Source organism: Dicentrarchus labrax, unplaced genomic scaffold (genome assembly GCF_905237075.1).
Source record: "Dicentrarchus labrax unplaced genomic scaffold, dlabrax2021, whole genome shotgun sequence".
NCBI lineage: Eukaryota > Metazoa > Chordata > Actinopteri > Moronidae > Dicentrarchus > Dicentrarchus labrax.
In genome coordinates this window covers 2947693-2972211 of record NW_026136717.1, presented here as the reverse complement: position 1 = coordinate 2972211, position 24519 = coordinate 2947693, and the positions used below count along the sequence as shown (strand labels likewise).

At 42.3% G+C, this 24519-nt stretch overlaps 1 protein-coding gene across 1 annotated transcript in view; it reads right to left on the bottom strand.

The window, feature by feature from the left end:
• Positions 1-16128, bottom strand: part of ank2b (ankyrin 2b, neuronal) — a 194631-nt gene extending 178503 nt beyond the window's left edge. The window contains exon 1 of the mRNA XM_051428993.1: positions 16016-16128. Within this exon, the coding sequence (XP_051284953.1) occupies positions 16016-16102 (87 nt within the window). The 5' untranslated portion in view covers positions 16103-16128. The remainder of the gene's footprint in view (positions 1-16015) is intronic.
• Positions 16129-24519: the final 8391 nt, after the last annotated feature.

Below are 24519 nucleotides of genomic sequence, written 5' to 3'. Positions count from 1 at the left end.
TTCTTCTGGCTCCTCCTAGTGCTCCTAATGGCATTTGCAAGAATCCACCAGGTCTGACCAAAAACAACCAATCAGAGCAAAAAAAGACCCCAGGTCAAATACTAACGCTAGGGTTGTTGGCTTGCAGATAGTTGGAAAAAAAAAGTAAAAAATTACATTTTGTATAAAATGGGAAGGGAAGGCTAAAGAAAACACTGCGCACTTTGGAGAGATAACATTCATTTAACTAATACCTGTAAAGATCTATGTGTGTACTGTGTCTCTCAAAACTGAGATAATAACATTGATCCTATGAGCTGAAAGTTGAGTGTGATAGGAAAAACAAAGCTCTGATACAGAGACAGACCTCTTTTCCTTATTGTAAAATGCATTTGTATGAACCATGGTGCACTTGAAAGGTATCTTTTCCATTAGTTATTTAAATTAAATCTCACAAAGGCTAAATGTAGATATGGGTCTGAAAAATAAAAAGCCCTCCCCTGCTCTCTCCTTCCTTCCACAGACCTCCTCCTTTTCTGACCACCTTCCCCAAGTCATTTTCATACGATCCCTTACATCTCCACAATGTACTATATTTAGCTGTTGACTCATAACGTTCACATTCCACAAATACCTTTTTCAAGTGAAACAATATTGCGGAGAAAAGCATGAAATCCTCAAATAAATTCTTTCATGCGTTCACTCTGTAGAAATTTCCAACATTTCCTGCCAAGCAATCTTGCCTGCACACACACACACACACACACACACACACACACACACACACACACACACACACACACACACACACACACACACACACACACACACACAAACAACTCATTACACACTCTGTTCCACTGGCCGATGGCCACGCGCAACTACAAGGCAAAGCCAGCATGCATGTGTGTGATGAAGAGTGTTCATAAGACGAGAGAAGAGAGAAGAACCTGATGAGATTGACTGTGTGTCATTGCTGTGCTTATGCAGCATCCTGCAGACAGGCCCCTCATCAGTGCTATTGATCCACTGTGTGGTGGATGGCATACAAAGTATCCTCTCCCCGCACAGTAATAGGGGTTCAAACCCCCTTGCTGCTGGGCCGTAACAACCTTCACCTCAAGGTCTGCTGAACGTCAATCCCCCCCTCACTGACAGCACGGAGTGAGAGGGGAGGGAACAGCTCTGATGGATAGGACAGGGACAAATAAGGGGGGACAATAGGTGTGGATATGCAGACAAACTAGTACCAGTCTGGCAGCACTAAATGTTACAAATAACCAAAAGCCAGCTAATTAAGCTATAGAAGTTCTCTATAGCTACAGTGTACATTATCAGGCTTGTTAAAGGAGCTATGTGTAGCATTTTAGCAGGAGTAAATCACAACCACGTTAATTTGAGACATAATTCAAATTATATTATACTATATTATATAATATAAGGATCAAGGCAATAACATAGAAGAATATCAGCCTTATTCTGCCCTCCTTAGTGCATTTTTCCGTCACTGAAATATGGCAGGAAATATGCAGGAATCCTTCATGGCATAAAATCTGTATGAGGATGCCATGTTTTCCAAACAGGGGGCCTGATTGGTCAGTATTCTCACAGTATCTCTTCCGCTTGCACTGTCTTTCAGGGGCTGTAGCTGGCAGTTCTCAGTTTTGAAGCTAGAGTGAAGACCTAGAACACATCCATTGGTACCAACCAATGTCATGCTAGCATGTTGGGAAGGGGTGGATTGGCTAAATTAAAAATTTGAAATTGAAAATGTATTCCATGGGGATCCAAAAGTCTCCCCTTTGCAGACATATCCACTTCATGCTAATCCCATGTAGTGTTTGCATGTGGTATAAAATGTGTTATTTCCCTCTAGTCTATTTGAATATTGTCAGTGTCAGAATTGTATAAATTGGGAATAACTGGAAAGCTGGCACACATGCTACATGCCATGTATTATTGTGTATGCATTATTAAAAGGTTGTCCTGGGTTTCAATGGAAAGAGTGCCATAAAGGTTTAAATGCGGTTTCAGAGGATCGGACACAAATAAAATTAACACTAATTGTAAACTGTACCAGAGATTAAGAACAATACCGGCCCATACTTTGGTCCAGACCCAGATGAATCTTGCTGTTTTGACCTTTCCAAGCTCCACTTAAACCGAGGGAGGCACTGATCTGATACGCTAGATCAGTATGCTGACCTTATTGAGAGGATCAGGCAATCTGCCATGACATGACCGATCCACTGTTTATTTGTCAGCGCCAATATAAAACTCAGTGTTTCCACTGTCAGCTCCTTTCCTTCAATCAAGGCAGGCTACCAGCTCAGTTTTGAGTTCTGCTGTTCTCCTTGGCCTTACTTTACATATTAAGGTTTCAAATCTATAGATTTGCGGCCCATTGGTTTTCATTTTTTTTTATTCACTCAAATAAATTACATGTAATTTAAAATTGGGACAATTTTTTTTTTAAAAGTGACAGACCTAGTGGCATCTAATGGTGAAGTTGCAGACTGCAACCAACTAAATACCACTCTCCTTCCAAGCATGTACGGTGGCCTTGAAGGCTCTATCTAGACCAAGCAGTTTTGGTTTGTCTTTTCTGGGCTACTGTAGAAACATGACAGTTCAATGTGGCAGACTCTCAGGATAGATTATATCCAGGATATTTGGTCATTTTAATGTTGATGTCCATGAGTGGAAGACTAGTCTCTAAATATCCAGGTTTTCCAGGTCTTCCAAGATGCATAGGAACCCTGAATTATTCTCATTTTCAAGTGATTATACACAAATGAAGACATACCTATGAATATCATACTCCATTTCTGACTATAGATCCTCCTAAATGTTACACACTGGATCTTGTAACAACTGTAACAATTTGTCTTGAAAGATCCATCCATGTAAATCACAATTTTATACTTAATTTTAGAGGTGTAGCCATTGGAAAGACACAAGTGGACGTGATTGGATGAGTTTACCTGCGACCAGTGAAGATGCATTTAGATGAAGATACAGCAGCATGATTTGAAAAAAAAGTTTGTTCTTATACTGGGGCTTTAAGAATCTGCCTCAGAAACGTACACACGGGCACATCCGTCCGGTGGGTACGTGCAGACCGCGGTCGAAGATTGGAATATTCACGGGACATTCTCTCTGAAGATTCAAAGCCTAAAAATGTTATTTAGCCCTATTTGCCAGTAGACCGACCAGCGGTCGCATTAATGCGAATGAGACGAAAAATCTCTCTCTGAACTGTAACTTGGCGATCTGGATGCCACAGTAAAATTTCCTTGAAGGTATTTAAAATCAGCCAAAACTCAACAGGCCGTGTCAGATTACACTATATGACCTTTAAATGATGCCAACAAGAGGGGGGCTGTAATTCTCACTTTGTATTCACACAAACAGGGACCAACAGGATAATCAAAGTGACCCAGGGGTATTCACAAGCTCAGACTATTCATTTAGAACATGTGCCATCTTCTGAGGGACACTCATTTGTTTTCTTCAATGAACAAAACAGCTTCAGAGCAACTCTATGGATAACATCAATACTCCAGCCTCTCCAATACACTCATATACTCATATACTCATTGGCATTCAGGACTCACACAAGCCCTCAGTGACACTCATTTTCTTCTGGGGAACTACAGTCCACACCAGAACAAATACATCCCGTCTCCAAACAGTATGTACCAATACAAAATACACTAAACTTAATATGTGTATTCAAATATGGCTTGTACATACATCACGTTTGTCGTATCTGCTGTTTCCTGACCTTGTGCATCTGATAAAGGAAGCAGAGGCCGGACAGCCATTTCCACTGACCTCTCAGATTGCTGCAGGTCATATGATAAAACGGCCTTAATTTAGATACTGTTTTAAAATAGACCTGTTTATCAGGAGTACGTAGACTATGCTGGATGATTCATGCATTCATCTCAAGAGCTAATTCCAAATCAGACCAAAACCAGAACATCTACACCGAATAGAAGGATGCATTTGAAACGTGCTGTTTAAAACAATGAATTCACTGTTACCATGAAGAGCTTGTAGCGCTCATCTGAGGAAACCTGTGCTGCATCTACAATGTGCAGGCCTAATATCTCATCAGCTGTGAGCTCATGTAAGACCCTCATGGGTTAAGCTTTTGCAAATAGGGCCTAAAAGAGACCTGTAAGCAAGACTCCAGAGCTAACATTATCACCTTATACATATGTCTTGGCTAACATGGTAGCAAACAGTGGGCTAATTACACATCAAGCAGACACAGAGCAACATCAGCATTAATCTGGAGTTTATGTCCACCTGATGAATATCCACACTCTCCTTTAATGCTCCACTGTGTCCACCAGCTAGTCTCTAACTGTGTCTGCTGTTTGCTGCTGAGCAGGTTGGAGAGAGCAGTGAAAGTGAACCAAAACAATGAAGTTGCCAAAACAATGAGCTGAAAGAGGGTAAAAGGTTCTGTAGAGCTGAGCTGAACTGCAGAGTTGGTTATAACTCTAAGTGGTTTTGTCATGAGCAACATCTTTCGGTCATTTGATCCACTGTTAATGCAAAAATATCAATAAGTACAGCTTTATCAATACATGTAAATAAATTTAACTTGCAGTTTTTATAAGATAACCAATCCTTAAACACTTATTCTTTACTCAAATTAATATAACTAAAATAACTTGTAGCAGACAATTTCTCAGCACTCAGGTGGCCTAAGCATGTTGTCAGCCCTCCAGAGGGTCTGATGGATTTCTTCCAAGGCCAGAGACACAAAAGACCCTGAAAGAAGTTTAAAAAAAAGAGCTGTCTGATCAAATGGCCAATTGTGTTTTTTTGGGAAGCGAACAGCTCCCTAAAATCCGCCTCCTTCTGTGACCAACACAAATGCTGGCTTTGTCCCCTGGAGGCTGCTGACCGTCCCTGGACACACAGACCACTATTCAGACTGCTAACACACACACATTCATCCAAAACAAGAAGAGCATCCAGTTCGCACTTGATTCTATCAATGAGGTGTACCGCTCTGCACTTCACATGTCCTGTTTGTCCTCATGCACACAACACACGCACACTCACTGGCTTTATATACCACCTCAGGAGGCCCGGTGAAGGCATGCCACCAATGTGACACATGCCCACAGCCCAGCGCCTGGAGGGCTGTCTAAATAGCCTCTATGAGCCCACACCAGTGCAAATATGCTGTCAGCGCCTTCAGATTCAGATCAGAGAGTGAGTCAGTGAGTGGCTGAGGAGAACAGGAGGCACTGAACGAGCCTCAAAGGAAAAGGACTGCTCCAGATCCTCAGTTACAACCCCAAAATTCACCCCTGTTGGGAATTTTGTTGAGGTTAGATGAGAGGCATGGGTGTGAATGCCCATGTTCTTATCAGTCTAGATCCATGGTATTAACCAGGATTGATTATAATCTACTGATCAGTGGGGCAATGCATAACTCCAAGGACATAGGTGTACACTGTGAGTCCACTTTAAACTTGCTGGGTAACTGGGGACAGAAGGAATAGGCATTATTTGATTGCAGATATCAGTTTTACTTTACTTGGCATAGCCCTGGTCAATCCGAACTCCATTCAGAAAACGAGCATTTTAGAAGTTGTTTGATTGGCATCTTGTGGAAAGACCTGACATCCTTTTTATCAGTTTATTACAAATAAATCATAGAAAAAATCTGTTAATTTTGGGCTCATACCACTGTAATAGGTGGGTACACAAATGATAGTGTAACCACTCTGAAGATGAAGAAGTTTGGGAAGTTTGCTACATTTTTGCATTGCAAGGTTTGTTACTGTGCTGCCCCCTATTTATTTGGAGCATGTGGCCAGGAATTAAACATTGCTCCCAAAGAGATTATCTATGTCTATGTAAGGAAGAATGAAATTTGAATGAAGAGGGATGTCATGTCACAACTCAGGATAACTAAGAATGCCAGTTCAGATCAGGGTAGTCTTTGTCACATTTTCTGATGTACAATTTGTCACAATTTCAGACTGCCGTTACCAGACATTCAACAGTACTCATCATTTGTGAAGTTACCCAAGTTTGATAAGCAACCTCTTGTGGTCTTGTGAATAATGACCAAGAAAGGTTAGATTTATCCTCTGGGAATCATGAACATCCAATTAAAATGTCATTTCAGTCTGCGCAGTAGCTGCAGATTATCCTGCTCTGGACCAAAGCGTTGAATGGACAGATAAGCTGACCAATCAACCATAGGCCTTGGCACTAATGGAGCAAAAAATAGCTCAGTCACTGCATTCTTCCAGAAATCAAATGATCTTTGTTTCCTCCAGTGATGGCTTGGGATGAATCTTAGAATAGAAATTCTGATCGAACACTTGAGATTAGGCAGTCAATGTACAGATAGGTGTATTATAGAAATACATACAATAAAGTGTTACACATATAAACCTAAAGTTGAAAAGAAGAATGTGATACAACTGAAACTGAATAAAAGATGGTATTTGTCTTTCTCATGGTGCCTTGCAGCTTAATTCATCTGTTCTCAGGCCTCCATCACAGCTCGTGGTTGGTTATTCATTAGCTGATGTGTCTGAAGGACAAGCGTGTAATGGGATTTGTGGGGATAAAGTGATGGGAATATGAGAAAGAGGCATAATGTTGGCTAATGCAAGAACAACAATAACGGTGAGTGAGAGATCAAAGCAAAATAACAACCAAGAGAATGTGTGAGGGGAGGAAAGGAGGATCTAAACTATAATTCAAAGATATATGAGATAACTTATGAGAATGAGTCAGATCTGCGAGTGCAGTCTCACTGGACAGATCGCCAGCTTCGCATTTTCTAAACACCAGCATGACACAGCAATCTGAGCTTGGTGCATCTGTCCACTGCCAGCTGAGCCACACATCTGTGTGGCATGATACCTGCCAATAATCCATCAACCCCCTATACTCCACAGCCACACAGCCCCCAGTAGAAAGACAGACTGTTCTCTGCTTACTCAGTAATTACAGAGAAGGCCAGCAACCGAACAGACAACAAAACAATCATTTTCTATCATTTTCCAAAATACAAAAAGCTACTTACAGTCTTTAGAAGCTGCAGGCAATGTTGCCTGTACTATTCAATGAAACAGGTGCAAACAGGCAACCCGTTTCGGGCGTCCCACACAGACGCCAATGCTTGGTTTGGCCAGTATGTTAAATTGGCTGTAGCTCTTCTTGGGCGCTTGGCAGGTACCACTCTAGCATAATTTCTGGACACAGCCACGGTTAAAGTCAGGTGATGCAGTATAGAGAGTAAGAAAGTCTGCATCCAATCTCAATGTCTTTAACCCAGGAGATCACTGATTGTGTACCATGTGAAAGCAAAAGTAAACCATTTCTGTTAAGTAACACGCGTAAGTTAACTTACGTAACATACTTAAGATACGTCATGCACATAACATAACTTATGATCTTCTCCTAAACCTAACCAAGTGATTGGAGAAACAATGAGAGTCAGTCAACGCTATGTTGGCAGGATTAAGAATGGGGATATTATCTCCCTGCATAGCTAGCTACTGTGGCTCCATGAAAAATAGAGACAGAAATTATACAATAATGGCACATGAGTGAGATTACGCAGCTGTACAACTTGCAGTAAGTCTTGCTCTTAAGTCCACAATAGTTGTGAAAAACCTTAATGTTTTCCACTGTAATAGCTAAAACTCGACATTGTTGACATTTTAAGGTCCCTAAAAACCTTAAAACCTCTCAAACATCCTCATCAGTGCAGCCACCCCTGAAGAAAACAAAGCTGAGATTCTCGGCCCTCTATTCCTTCCCTTCCCCACTCTCCACAGTATGTGTGGGATATTGACTGAGGTGAGTGAAGGGCGGCTGGCTGAATAGCTGGGTTTGTCGGGGCTGGTGGTGGGCAGGATGATGAACGAGATTTTACAGGCGTCTGCAGATTTCTGTCCTTGTTGCCAAAAATTCTAAATATGATGATGAATCACCATTAAAAGGCCCATTTCTTGCATTTTGTTGACAGCTGCTTATTCACATTTAGTACATTTGAACTAAAAGGCCTGTTTTAATGCCACGTCTTATCTGAGGCCCATCTGGGTCAACTTAGTGGGCGAACCCATGTGGGCTCCCCGTGTGGGTCCTAGTTGGGTCACTAATGGGAAATGAGTGGGCAACACAAATGGGGCCCATTTGGGTTGCCAAATACCCAGTTGGGCCCCACCTAACATTCAGTGCAATTCTGCATGAAGCCCACATTGGCAATTGACATGGGGCCATTATGGAACCCGCGGACAATCCAACATGGGCTGCACATACAAACAGCAAGGGCACTGGCTGTAGATAGCTTTTTTTGTAGCCATCGTAGTTTCTCGGACACACTTCACAGCTCGTTCTCATTTCCAGGTTGTCAAATACAGTTGCGAGCGGTGTTCAGATGCAATCCTCAACTTCATGCTGCTAAATCCTCAGTGGAAGAAAACTGAAGATAAAAATAGGATTCTTATAGAGAAGAAAGCATGTTTCTGTCTTGAGGACAGGAAGATGATTTTAGAGCCAACCATTCTCATGCTGATCGCTATACTGTAAAATATTGTGCTCATCACCAAGTACTAGCTGATCCTCACTAGCAACAAAGAAGAGACCTAACACACTATAATTTTTATTTATTTGTTTAAAACTACTGTTTAGAACCAGAACAGGTCTGTTTAAACTCACTCCTCAGGTAGATTCTAAACTTGGACAGACTGCCTATAAATGGAATAAATCTCACAGGATTTAAAACTATCTCTTTTAAAGTCGCAACTCTGAATGTGTTTAGTGATGTCTGTGATTATCACTGTGCTTTCTGTTATGTCTGGCCATGTTATTTGTATGTTATAGAAAGAAAAGCAGATTTCTAAAGGAACAATAAAACTTTATTCTATAGTATGTTTGTGATGCACTCTGCAGCGTGCATTGAGTTATTGCTTTTATGATGAGATACAGTATTTGGATTTGGTTAATGCTGGTTCTTTCCTTTGCAAATACACAAAAAAAGGACTTATGGGAACTGTAGTCCTGATTTTGAGATATTTGAATTAAAGATCACTGTTGTGGTGAAGGTTATTAATAATCTATACTAAAGTCTCATATTTGTATAGTATTATCAATAAATCACATGTTATTTGGTAATAATATGATCTTTAAAGAATATATCTTACATGCTAAATCTTCATGCTTTCTACTCGTAAGGCCATTACCCAGTGTACCGCACCTAACATACTCTTAAATACTTTACTTTGCTTACTGCTTGGTCTGCTGGGAAAAATGCTTAGTCATGTCCTGCAAGGTGGAGGCAGAGACAGAGGCAGATGCTGGGCGTTGGGACTGCAGAGGGAGAAACTACGTACCCTTGAGGACTTTAACACAGCTGTGACCCCGCTACTTCTCCTGAGCCCAACAACCTCCACGAAACCGCAGTTTATATGATACTGTTCAAATACACACCAAGAGCACATGCAGAGATTGTTCCAATCTGTGTTTGTTACTTAATACTAATTGTCAAAAATGACCAAAAAGTAGGAAAGAAATCATTATAATCATTTTTTTGCAGTGATATATAGGTGTTATCCAATGGGCAGGAATTTCTGGTACTGACTGACTATTTCGGCACTAAAAATAGGATGTCATAATACTTCAGTTTCAACAGTTTAACAGGTAGTTTTGAGCGCACCACTGTATAAGTTTTACCCTAACCCTAACCCACTTAGCCCCACCTGAAACCTCAGAACTCTATGCATTACTCTGAAATTCAAATCACAGATATATAGAAGTTAAAGGACACACCACTGGGCATGGCGGAGCAGTCAATGATTTAGCAGCTGTTGAAATAACATGCACGAAAAATACTGTCAATTGGGAATCACTGGAACTACTTTTGGGGCTGTGAACATAGTAAACTGTACATTTAGCTAGCTCTTGTGAGGTGTGAACTAGATTTGGATAAAGATATTGGCTATGGGAGACTCGTACATCTCGTTTTTTTGTAATTTTATCCGAAGAATAAAGATGAGAGGGAAGTTCCAACTGGTCGAGGCAGACGACCACCCACCTAGAGCCGGGGTCTGTCCGAGGTTTCTGCCTCTTAAAAGGCAGTTTTTCCTTGCCACCGTCGCCAAGTGCTTGCTCATGGTGGGAACTGTTGGGTCTCTGTAAATAACTTTATAAGGAGTAGCGTCTAGACGTGCTCTATTTGGAAAGTGTCCTGAGATAACTTTTGTTTCGAATTGGCGCTATACAAATAAAACTGAATTGAATTGAAGTTGGGCAGTTGAGTTGGTGCGTATTGGAACAGTGGAAAGACTAATAAGACAGTGTGATGAGAATATATGGGCAGTCGCTGGTGGTTGGACTGACGATGGCCGATTTGAACATTTTAACATATCACCCAACCCTACTGTCAACTACTAGAACATAGTCGCAGGCTATAGGGTACGTTCTCCAGTCAGCAGCACACCACAGAAGCAGAAATGTGTCTCACCAGTCAACAGCTGCGATAGGAAGCATCAGGATACATAGAAAAAGTGTGCTGTGCTCTTTAAAAACAACTCTTCTCTAGGTTAAAAAATTTACACTTGGTTAGGGTAAGAGCACCCAAAATTCCGCTAACACTGTGATCAGTTCTGGCAAAGTAAAACTGTGCCCACACACAATACAAACCAATATTTATCTAAACTACTTTATCTGGAGGTGAAAATGAAAGTGAGCACAACTGAAATGTTGCACCAGAAAGCTGTGTACATTTGGCTGAAGTTGTGCCAGAAAGTGTTCAGTTGGCTCATGAGTACAATGTTTTCATTGTAAATGATGGCGAACTAAATAAAACAGGTTTGAATAAACTAGAATTATCATTTAAATTTCCATCGTGTGGGAGCATTTTCCCTCCCTTCAGATTTAAGCTATTCTGGTATTTGAGACAAACATCTCAAATTCAAACCCTAACTCAATCTCCTTCCCCACTGACCCATATTTCTCACTGAGTGGCAGATGGAAACTGAAGCCTAGTGGCTATCACATTAACATCCTTTAACTCATCACCACTGAAGAACCGCATTTTCTCTTCTCCCCTCTGTCGCTCTTTCTGTTTATATCCATGCCTCTCTTTCTGCAGAATCACGCTGCCGCCGTTGACACAGCCTGATTCCCCCCCATCACAATCTGACCTTGGCTAAGACAGAAAAAAAACGAGTGGCAGATGTCCTCCTCTGCAGGAGCAGATCTGGTGGTGAATTACAACTCCACCCCCCTCTAACTGCCCTGTCCGTCATCACAGCCTCACACTCCTGATTGCAATGTTAATCACTCCACTTTCACACACACAGAGATTAATAACCTGAAGGCTGCGATAGCTACTAACAGGAACTCGCTTCTGTTTTAGGCCTGAGCTTCTGAGGTGAAACGGAGGGAAGAAGCTCATTTGTTCTTCATGGCAGCACAGCCTCAAGGAAGTCTAAGGCTTCCTGAGTGGCTCGTGATGTCATTATGTGAATGTGTACACAGGTTTAAAGCCCCTATCTGTAGGGATTTTATGTGATTATAGCATTACTCCAAACTAGTTCTAATGGCCTGCCGAAGTGTAGAAAATTAGACAATCTTGGTAAAAATCTTTGTGTTGCTTTCAGACTGTTCAATTTAGAGTCGCAGAGACCAATCTGTGTCTTTTCTACTACCACTAGGGGATGCCAACGTTAGAAATTTTTAAATTCACTATTCTGGCTTTAAACCAGTTTAGGCCACCACATACAAGACTAAAACAGCCAAGAACAACAATAATTCATTAACTGAATGAAAGCTGTTAGTAAATCAAACTAAATGTTTACAGTGATGAGAGTGATATGAAGTTCAGCACAAGTTCACTATCTCATTATGTCGCATTCATTCACATTTATTCCTTCCTAATCAGCTGACTATGGGCGTTTATCCTTTCAGTTAAACCAATCAGACTCAGCCAAAATCTCCTCTAGCCAATCATGTGGTTGTTATCAAAATCTGTTCTCCTCTCTGCTGCTTTCAGCTGTCATTTCAGTGCAAAATCGTTGCAACTCTCCTCCACCCAGTTCACCTCCCGTTCATCATATCCAGTGCCCAGGCTGAGCTCATCAGAAGTCTACTCCACAACCAGATCTTCAGCACTCTCTTCGTTCCCTCACCACCACCACCACCACCACCAGTGTCTAGAGTCCACGTCACAATGGGGTCTAATCGCCAAAGACGTTTTCTGATCTCTATTGTGCTAACGTCATTTAAATATATTTGCTCATGTTTTTGCTGATTGAAATGAATACAGGAGTGCTTTGGGATTTTGGTGTCCCTTTTGGACACAAACAGTTTGAAAACCAATGCTGCAGCTGTTTATTTGTTTATGGTAGTAATGTATCTTTCAGACTTACTACACACAGAAACTGCTTCAAAAATAGTTTTAAAAAGTGTTCAACTTCAGGAGTTAGTCAAGGGCAGGGCATTTACGTAATTAATCCTGCGGGGACAAATTTTCATATTATTATAGTGCACTTCAGCAGCTGGCATGTGCTCAAAGCTCTGACTGGACTTGATCATCATGAAGCTCTGCTACCTCTGAGTGACTAGACCTACTTCCACCTGACAGAAAAGAGTACGCAGCTCTTTAGTAGTTGGGTAGTTGTGATATTGTGACATGCTGATGGCAGCTCTACTAACATGTTTTTTTCAATGATTTTAACACTAGCCATGTCCCTTCCTCGTGTAAATATCTGATTTGCAGTATTTTGCTGCGCTTTCCACCAGGGCTTTTCTCCTTTTAATGCCTTGCCTGACACACAATCAGCCGACCAGGTCACCGAGAATTCTCCCAGTGCTCCCGATGGCCTGCTAGTTAAGTTATCCATTACTGATCGGAAATGTATTTTTCTGAATTTGACCCACTCTAAGTAGTAGAGGCAGTGGCCAGATCTGAGCCAGTGCCTTGGTCAAGGGCACAGACTGGAGGATTAACCTAACATAAATGTTACTGATGGTGAGAGACACTGGAGCACACAGAGGAAACCCATGCAAACACAGGGAGAAAATGCAGACTCCACACAGAAAGGCCCTGCCCCAGCCGGGATACTAGTGCATGTACATGTGCACACAAGACACAAACAAAACAGGGACCCTCTGATCAAAACATTGCCCAACAGCCCTAACTGTAGAAACTTCACACAGCACCTTCAATCACTAAAATGAGGACTTGAGACTTGCACATGACTGCTCTGAGAATCTACTTAAGACCTGACTGCCTGTAAACTTGACTCGATTTGAGATTTGAAAGACAAAAATTTGAGTATCGATGTGGTAAAATCCCCAAACAATACAGAAATAAAAACAGCATCAGGCAGGCCTTGCATGGGCACACACCTTAAATATTTGATTATTAGGCCTGTGCACTAAAAGGAGTTGGCCTCAGTACAAGCTCTATTAACGCACACAGGAAAGGAAATGGTCAACATTCAACGACCGAAAGGGGAATGTGCAGGTTCTTTTTCAGGTGCTAATGATAAAGCACCCACAAAAACACAAAACTTTCCTAAGATGTTCCAACTGATTCTGTATCATATGGCATTAATGTACTGTAGCTTCTTCTTTGGCATTAAAATCAATGTGTAAAAACTTCCTGTAAATGACAGGTTGAAACATCCAGACTCATATGTTCATAACAGTGTAGTGCTTCAGTGGTTATTTGGAGTGCTTACAGGAAATACTGCAACTGTGGTTGAATGGAAAACACTGGCTAATAGACAACAGGCACACCATGACTGAGCATGGTAGCTGTGGAGCCCGCAGCTCTGCCTCTCAGGCCTTTCTGTCACAACTCTGATGTCCAAAACACAACTTTGAAACCAACCTGCCAGAAACATCTGCTGTAGCAACACTCTGCCTGCCAGACTGAGCCCATATCAATACCTTGCTGTCAAATAAGTCATGATGGGAGGAAGCAAAGAGCAAAGTTCCTCCAGGTGTGCTTGCAAGATAGTTGGTGCCCAAAGCTTGCTGGTAAAGTGACTATAGTGACTACAGAGCTAGTAGGTGAGCACCAACAATCTATGCCAAAGGCTGTGCCACACCAAGCTAAATAACAAAACGTGAGAAGGTGAGCAAATGTCACTTAGAACAAGCAAAAGCTATGAAACTCAGTCCCATGGAGAAGAGGTTGTGCCACTAAATCCTACACATTGGTACTTTAAGTGGTGCAGTTTATACTCCAGGGCAGCAGGGTTACATAAGAGCTAATAAGCTATGATAGCTGTTTCAGACTCATTGATCCCCCCTAAAAAGTCAGCACTGTGAAAATCATTTGCTTCTGGTCAATAGTGTGAATTCACAAGTAAAGTTCACCATGAGGCTGACTGCGACAGATCTAGCCCTCGAGCAGATTCCCTGATTGTAGCAATTCCATTAAAAGGTTTAGCTCCAAAATGTTATTTTATAGCTGCCTTCAAATGGAACCTGTGAGCTCGTGGTTACGACATGGGAAGTGGTCGAGCCTGCATGAAATTGTCAATTGTGAATACCACAAGAGGAAAACACAGTAAACACATTTGAAGGTGACACCTGTAAAATACTATCCAAATTACCAAAGGTGACAGGTGTATAGTGTATACAGTCACCTTGTAGTGGGTCATCACAGGGCTTCCTACCAGAACAGATAGCAGACTCCTTGTAATGGCATTAATCGTGTACACTTAATTCTCTATTTGCCAAACACTGAGAAAGCTTTAACATGGTTTAACACATAACAGGGAAGACATGATAAACCTGAACATGCTGTGTGCTGTTCACTGCCATCACTGTGCAGGATTACAGCAAATTCCAGCTCCAGATCTGATCTCACAGACTCTCTGATGCCCCAGGTTTGAGGACAGGCAGTCTAAGCTGTACATCTGGCATTCACTTTGCATTCCTGTCCCTGCAGCCGTGTGTACACATTAGGACATCAGAGCCGCCAGACTGGTGACACTGATACCACCTTACACCTGTTGTGAGGGGCTCAATCTGAAGCAGGCTGTAAACAAAGTCACCTTTACCAAGACAACATGCTCTATATCGGGCTATATATGAGTGTCAGAGCACTCTGTGTTTAACGCTATCTGACAGAGGCACATGCTGGCTCTCTTGTGTGTGACTCATTCACTGTGGCACACCGTAACCTGCTGTTTGGCAGGCTGATGGAAAAGGAAATAGAATCATTTCTATGTCAATATGCTCCAGACTATGAATAAAAAATGAAAAAAAATGAGCCAAAAGTGAACTTGCAAGCACTGAGGGGGCAAATACTGTAAATCTAGCTTAGTATAATCAGGAAGAATTCTTCAGCCCACACACCATCAGTGGCTCTGGATGGACAGCAGTAACAGGATTGGCAAGGGCAACTTCATGACTTTCCAGCAGTCATTTGGACTTCCATGCAAGTGTCACATTGAGGGAAACGCCTTCCCAGCGAGAGCCTGCTGTCTCTATAAACTATCTCCCAGCACTTCAGGATCACTGGCAGCGACGTACAAGCAGCGTGTCAGCAGCGCCAATACGTCACACCAAACTCCATAGAAAATCTATCGGGTTTATGTTTCCTCGGACATCAGCTAATATACATACGTGACATCGAATGACGTAGGCGCTCGCGCATGTCTTTAAGTCTTATGTGAAATTCGGCGAGCACTGGATTCACCAAGTGGCACCAACTTGAATCAAATCTGAACTTTTATAGCGAGTCATGCAGCTTGATAAAAACCCATCAGTGTTTATTTTATCGGACGTGAATACTTGAGAAACCGTGGATGTTATTTCAATTCAAGCGCTTGTTTAAGTGTTAAATGCATGCCGAATTAAAGGGTAGTTTCTGCTGACTCGGGCTATGTGTGAAATCACGCTCTTGCACGCATGTGTCTTTGCAGATGTCCGAGTAAGAGTTAAACTGATATGTTTTCAAACGAAGTTCGTTAGGTCGGAACGTCGTCGGACATGAAAGGGGTGCACAGACGTGTACCTGTCGGGTTGTAGCGGGGCCCTCGTTCCCGATGGGTGAAGGTGTCTCTCCTTCGAGCGATGCTGGGGTCACCGGAGAGGAAGCCATGTCCCCCCCCCCCGCCACCCCCCGCTGCTCAATCACTCACTAACAGCTGCTCCTGGTGCCACTTTCCGGGGTGTCTTCCAGCATTCAGCCCCGCTCCTGCTGCCCCGTTGACGGCAATGGGTTCCTGTCCGATACCACAGTGATACTCTGTCCGGGTACACAGTGGAGCCACTGTCCCTCCTCCGGCCGGCGCTCGTATGCTTGTAGTCCGTATTCCAGTAGGCAGATGACGTTTACGCGGGTCTCTCACTCACTTTTTCACACACACACACTCTCTCTCTCTCTCTCTCTCTCTCTCTCTCTCTCTCTCTCTCTCTCTCTCTCTCTCTCCCCCTCCTGTGTCACACTCTCCTTCTCCCTGTCTCTGACTCCAGCTCAGTCCACTGTGCTCTGGAACACTGCCTGGGAAGAGAAGATTCTTATTTTGCAGGACATCTCTCTCCTCCCTTCTACTGTATCAGTGAGTGAGTTTGTGTGTGAGTGTGTGTGTGTGTGTGAATCTGGGTTGCTGCACTTCCTCCAGCACACACTCTGAGCAGCCTCTCTTATATTTTAGTTCAGTGCTAGATTTCATTGGCATGGCAGCAGTTGATCCCATGTTGTCACCACAATATGCTGACTATTAGATAACAATGTGAGAACTTGCATCAGCCAAGTTAAATGCACCCAGTCCTGTGCTTTCAGGATGAACACAAGGGGGTAAATACGTTTGTACACCGTGTCAGATGAACTCCTGCCTCCCGTACACACACTTCCTGTCAGATCTCACACTGATGGAGGAACAAAAAGGCAAGGTGTACTCACATACACCTGCCTTTTATCACCATGCAGAGGGTTATGGGGGGATGGTGGTCTGTCTTATGGGGGTTGGGGTACCAAGAGGGACCCTCAGTCCATCCGATTGGTCACACGGGATGCTGAGGAGGGGGGGTGTGGTGCTGGGATGAAGATGAAGGAGGGGGGGTTTGGGGGTCCCAGCTGGCTCCAGATGGTTGGTTTAACTGGTTAACGGCGGTGACACTGGCTGCCCCTCTGGGTGACCCCAGAACAGAGGCTGAACAGAGGAAGGGGAGAGGGGCTTCTGTATACCCCAAGTCTAAGAAAGGGGGTGGAAGATGTGTTTGTGTGAGGGTATGAAAGACACAGAATGACGTTGGCTAATCATAATGCGGATTGATTCCACTGCTCAACAGTCAAACCTGAAGGATTCTAAGGAGAGGGTGGGCCAGTATCCCTGAATAAGTGAAGACAACTTCAGCAGTCAGTTAGCTTGAAGTTCTCAAAGGCGTGAAGTACAACTTGATTTTGGCCTGTCATTGTTTTCAATATTGTGTGGGTTCTTCAGTAGTTTGGTGTTTTTTTTAAAGCTACAGTTTGTTAGAATTTCTTTTTTGTCTACCAGTGTTACTCACTTTTCCAGCAACCCCATCAGGGTTCCCACTCTTCTCATTTTCCAGGACCTGTTCAGGACATTTCTTGACAAGTTTTTCTTGACAATACAGGACAGCACTTGCTCACAAACAGTCATATAATTTACCAGTAGGCCTAGTACTGATGCATTAAAGTTTTGTTTCTCCTTTTTAATGGTGCAGGGTTCATGTTTATTACAGATATGCCCCATTAATTTAATTCATTCAAGTTTTCCTCTAACCATAACGTTAATGTGGTCACAGCCTATAAGTAACAGTTCAAATTCAGTCGATTTTTTTTTTTTTTACATAAAATTCATCTTTTCACAAACAATTGTTGATTGTTGTTGTTGCACGTACAATTAACATTGTTGTGTGTGTTTTTATTAACTACAACAAGAAATTTCTCCACTGGGCTATCATGAGAATTCTGCTTGCTGCTGGTACACCCACTTTGAAGTGTCATACTGGCACAGGTTATTCAACCAACAGTCGAGTCTCCTACAGGACTGTGTACTGAGTCCCCTCCTTTACTCCCTCTTCACCCACGACTGCACACCTGTACATGGTTCCAACACCGTCATCAAGTTTGTGGACGATACAGCGGTGATTTGCCTCATCGACGATGAGTCAGATTACAGGGAGGAGGTCCAGCACCTGGCGACCTGGTGCGCCAACAACAACCTGGCCATCAACACCAAGAAGACCAAAGAGATCATTGTGGACTTCAGGAAAACCAATGGCGGCACACACACCACTGCACCATCGAGAGCATTCTTACTAACTGTATCACAGTCTAGTATGGAAACTGCTCTGCTTCGGACTGGAAAACTCTGCAGAGGGTGGTGAAAACTGCCCACCACTGAGGCTGTCCAGAGCATGCAATGTCTGCAGAAGGCGCGCAGCATTGCTAGGGACACCTCCCACCCAGGTCACAAACTGTTTGCCCTGCTCCCCTCTGGGAGGCGCTACAGGTCTCTCCGTTCCAGAACTAGCAGGCTCAGGGACAGCTTTTTCCCGTCAGCCTGCTAAACTCTGCATCGAGGAGACCCCACTCCCTCTGAACTCCCACTTTACCCATTCATAACTACCTATAGTGTAATTATATCTAGCTGTCTGTATATAATGTCAACCTCATACTGTTAATATCTTAACTTAATAGCCATATATATCCTAGTGTATTCGCCTCACTCCGTTCTTTCTGTTAATACTGTTCATACTGTAAATATCCTGTTAGTATATTCATATATATATATATCTAGAATGTTTTTTTTGTTTTGTTTTTTTTACATATTTTTGTACATATGCACATTACTCTGCAGTTTACTGCTTTGCACTTCTGGTTAGATGCTAACTGCATTTCGTTGCCTAGTACCTGTACTTGTGTAATGATAATAAAGTTTAATCTAATCTAATCTCATCTAAAAATACATAAAAATAAAAAAGTGATCTGAGGCGTAGATCTGAGAGAGGGGCTAAAATACAATTAAGAACTTCCAGGACAACGTGGATTATTTCCAGGATCACTGGGTCATTTAAATCAATTTCCCCTCTGGTTCTGTTACACTGGAGAGAAGGCAGACATCTGTTTGGCCGATATCTCCAAAACTCAGCAACTCACACCAGAACGATCTAGATGGATAAACAGCACTACAGGTTTTGGGTTGGACTGTCCCTTTAACACCCTCTAAATGACCCCTAATATAAAATATCCTCAGCCCTCTGCACACTTTGAGGAAGAACTAGAGCTGATTTTGCACTGAAGAAGACCAGTACCCTTGTTACAGTTGTTAAAATCTGTGTAAAAGCAGATCCTCCCCTTAACCCTGAGATAACCTTAAGACCATCAGAGCTCTGACACATCCGACCTTGAAGCAGGCTAGAGCACCTTTCCCTCCTGCACTTCAACCAGGGTGGGTGGGGTTTCTAATTAAATTAATGACCCTGTATGCTGCAGCAGACAAAACAGAGCTGTCTGTGGTAACTGGAAGGAAGATGGATGATGTAATATTTCTGAGTGGAGGAGGACCCAATGGTTGCAGATAAATGGGTATGATCAAGATTTCTCCTGGACAGCTACAGTATCATCTGAGGAAAACCATGTCGCTTTGAAGTTTGCGTTTTGGAAAGATTGCGGTGTGTGGTAAGGCAGGTGCTGCCACGCTGCCATCCAGCTTTCAAAATCCTGTTAGCACACTGGCCTGTATTTTGAGTTACAATACAGTATACAGTAAAATATTAGTAAGGAAAAGTGTCGCTCTTCAGCTAAACTCTATACAACCACTCACACCAGCGCCATCTTGGACCCCTGCTCACTTTGCTGTTGCTGTTGCCACCACATGGGACGTCATCCACTCTGGCCCCTTTTCCCCTTTTCTGGTTCTTAAACCGGTTCCATTAAAGATTCTTCAGACCTTGGTGCTATCTTGCAAACTAGCCTGCTTTTCCATTAGGAAACACAGGAATCAATCATGTTGCATCAACAACAGTGGGCGCTATAGAATATGACACGCCCACTTTGGTTCCCATGCAACTTTTCAGGTTCCAAATCAATTAATTTTTGGTCAAAATGCTCCAAATGGGGCACCAGATTAGCTCAGTGGGTAGAGCTGGCAACCCATGTACCGAGGCTGAGTCCTTGCTGCAGCGGCCCAGGGTTCAGCGCCCCCCCCCGTCTGTCCCCAGCCTTCACCATCATAAAGGCAATAAAAAACCCCCCAAAATACTTAAAAAAAATAATAATAAATGCTCCAAATGGTTCAAAACTAGGAGCTTGAACCAAAATGGAGTTGGTTGCCTGTTGGTGGGAAAGGCCTATCTTTTACTGCGAGACTCCAGACTATGAACCCCTGACTGATTCTGATTGTCAGTTGTACCAGTTTACCAGGTTGCCAGATCTTGCTCCCTGCCACATATTGCTAGTTTACTAGCGTATTGGAGCAGCGTGGTCATTGACCTAGAGGCGGAGTGGTCATGCAATGCGTAAAAACGGTGTATGCAGGAGCCTGAGGGCAGGCGGAGAAGTTATTCTAGCACTGGGCAGGAATGACTCAGCTCACCTGTCAAAGAACATCTCAGCACGGTGAAAACCCTCAGCATCAGTGAACAAGGACTGCAGTGGCCTCAAGGGAGAAACAAGTCTTCACTGCTGTGTTTATGTGAATTATGGATAGGCCACTATGTTGGTTTGACTTGATATACTGCAAAATATGTAAATTCAGTGGAATCGACTAATCTTTTATCTATTAACTTATGTAAATTGATTTCAAGTTAAAATTTTATTTTCAGACAATTTCAGAATTTTAATTTCATAGATGGATAAATGAAGACAGAAGTGTTTGGAGGCTCCAGTAGTGCCGTTGGCAAAACAGTTGTGAATCAGACACAAGTTTATCTCTGCATGATCAAACATAATGCCCCCTGCGGCACAATGCCCACTGCTGCATGGGGAGCACCTGTGACCTCTGAGAATGTCAGTCAGGTACGGTATCTGTCTGCTTTGCAAAGGAACTGAAGCACGTTTATGTGATTCTCAGGCTTGAATCCAGTGTGGGGTTTCAAATCTTTTCCACTCAGAAATCATTCTTCATGTGGTTCTTCTGTGCATGTCTGCGGGGAAAAGTGAATAACTGTGGTGCTGGGGTGACGCCATTCTCTATCTGAGTCAGAGCATCTGATAGACGGAGGGCTGAGATATCCCAGCCTGCTCAGCTATCTGCTTCTCATCTGCTAATGTATTGTAGTGATTTGATGGTTTTTAGTGTCAGACAAAATAATCAGTTTCAGTAAAATCCTGAAAAATGAGTAATGAATGCATTTAAGCCTTCACAGCCTGCCTGAGCCACAATTACAAGGAGAAGCCACATGTGAACATGTGTCAATTTGACTGATCTGGACATATTTTGAGAAACCACCCTGAATCTCTGATGTTGCATCATAACAGAGCTGTCAGAATTCTTCGATATTCCTTAAACCACACCTACAATCTTCAGTCAGCCAATCACAGCCTGTGCCAGAACCAAGCCCCCTGTGAAGTCATGGCCAGTGTGTGTGTGTGTGTGTGTGTGTGTGTGTGTGTGTGTGTGTGTGTGTGTGTGTGTGTGTGTGTGTGTGTGTGTGTGTGTGTGTGTCTACTGTAGCTGCTGAGGCCACACAGTGTGTTGGCAGTGGAGGCTGCCTGGCTGAATGGAAAAATGTCTCTCAGTCGCAGGAACAGACTGAGCTGTCAATCACTCACTCACCTTCCTGCCTGGACTGAAAAGACACTGACACAAAGAACAGTTGGTTTAAAGGACACACACACACACACACACACACACACACACACACACACACACACACGTAAGCCTTTACATGAACATGATATATATATTTCTATTGATTTTCCAATGAATGCTGTAACACATTCCCTTTATGTACAGTCAGATGGACTACAAGCTATTAATTAAGTTTTAAAACAGCAACAAGACAGTTTACAGACAAACACCACAAAGAAATGACGTGTTGGCATCCCACGTCTCACCGGTGTTTCAGTTTATCAGAATCCGCATCAGAAATACGTTATTGATCCCCAGGAGGAATTGTTACGGTTGCTCAAGGTGCTCACACAACATTAAAGAACAATATCTAACAATATATCTAGAAAAAATATATATAAATGTATATATCGGTATATACATATAACATAAAAATAAAATACAAAGTAAGTATGCACATAATAATACAATATACAGAGATAGAAGTAAGTGTATGCTACAGTATATGACCAACAGAAGTGTAATGAAAAAATAGTAGTGAGTACTGATAATGTTAATATGTTGACATCCTTAAAAGACGGCAGTATTAGTGACAGAATAAGCCAGACTATTGCACATTAACCAGAGAACATCACAGGCACCAGTTTAATGAGTGTCTGAGGAGTTGAAGAGTTTGCTGGGCACAGGCAGGTACTGAGATAAAACACGATCCTGATGTACCCCTTATAAAGTAATTACCATGGTGCACTCTGGTAACTCATAGACCAGGCACCCCATGTACCAAGGTTGAGTCCTTGCTGCAGCAGCCCAGGGTTCGATTGTGACCCTTTGCTATTTTTCCAGGCTTCTTGGCAGAGTCACAAAGCGATTGGTCATTGCAATGATGCAAATGGGCCAACATTAATGATGATAGTGTAGCAACAACACCATCATGGGGATATTAGCTCTCTGGTTGACCTAAATGGAACTTTAATCAGTATCATTGGTAAGACCAACTACTAATTCATGGCAAAATGGCTGCTGTAAAAAAGCTCTATTGAAAGAATTTTTGGTTTTCTTAAATAGTTTTGGATCTCTTATGGTTTATGAGATAATGATGAGGAGCTGGTAGGAGGAAGGGCTAGGAAAGAGCAAGCACGAAGGAAATGAGTGTAGAATGGAGCATCGAGTCTTTGACCTTACAACAGCCTCTGTGACTGTGTCCTTGTGGCTGACTGTTCACAGAGGGGAGCCCCGTTCAGAGTTCAAATGAAGTTTCAAAGATCAGAAGAGAAAAGCAACATTAATACAAATGTAACAGAAGAAACTTATGCGAGTGTAATGTTAACATTAGTGTTGCTTATTTGACAAAAAGGATTTATTTGGACAACATCAATATTGTGTGCAAATGTCTAGTGTGGCTCTGATGATACTTTTAGGAGGAAACCAAGAAAAGCAGTGTGTATTCTATCTAATGGCTGCAGCAGCAGCACCACCTACTGGGCATTGCAATGAACTGCAGCAGGACTTTGAGCATCCAATCCACAGTACAGTAGTAGTTTCTCTCTGACTGAGATGATTTATCTGTAGTTTATGAAACCGACTCAGAGGCTTAAAGGTCAAACCAATATTCATTTGGTCCAAAAAGAACCATGAATGATACTGAAGTCAAATTTAAAAGAGGGAAAGCTTCATGTTTATCCATCTTTCATATACCCTGACATGTATACACTTTTAACTGTCATATTCATGACAACACACAAGGGCTATGTTCCTTCTAATAGTCCCTGCATGGAGCAGATTCATGTTCAGGTTGACCTTGGCTGGAGCCCATGGCCCCCCTGTGTCCAAGGGCCCTGGATTAGTCTGATGATAACCCTTTTAAAAAAATCTGATACATTAAGTTAATTTTATTTATTTATTACTTCAAATGACACATCTTTTAAATTCAACAATTCAAGAAGGAAAGAAGGACCGAACTGCTCACAATTCATGTTTACACTGACGCCATATTAATCCTTGATGAGGGGTCGAAAGTAGATGTTGTTTCGTTTTGAGAAGCCTTTGGGAACCTTTGGGAACCTCTGGCACAGGGGCCCTGTGATCACCTTGGTCTGCCATTGCTGTTCTCTGGTTAGAAGAACAGTAGGTAAAGAGAGAAGAGAGCAAGGAATGTAAAGAGGAAGAATAAACTTTAATTTGATGCTTACTTTTTAACTGAACACCACATGTATTTCTCACTTTGTCAAGATGTTACAGAGCAAACAACATGTTCATGTCAAACATACTTCTTATATATCTGTATTATACTGTATATATACACTCAGTGTCCACATTATTTGCCTGTACTATCTCATGTAATCCAATAGAATGGTTCTGCTATAAAGTATACCTTTGTTATGCCTAAAATGTTTGTTTTATTTTGTTGACACTATCATAGAGGTATGTTTACAGTTATTGCTGGTGTTGTATTTTACTGCATTATTAGAGCTGATATTCAGACTCCCTTATGTATGTAAATGACAAGTGCAAAACAATTGGAAACAGCTCTCAATAACCATGAGCTCACTAATTAACATAGAATTCACACATTTCCATCAATGACGACAAAAAATAAACAGAAACAAACGCGTGAGTTTCATGAAAAAGATATAAACTGTTAATATTGTAAATAATGACTTTCACTTACTTACATCTCTGTTTTCTGACCGAGGGGTTTTAGCCAACTATAGACCGATTTCTAACCTCCCCTTCCTCTCTAAGATTCTGGAGA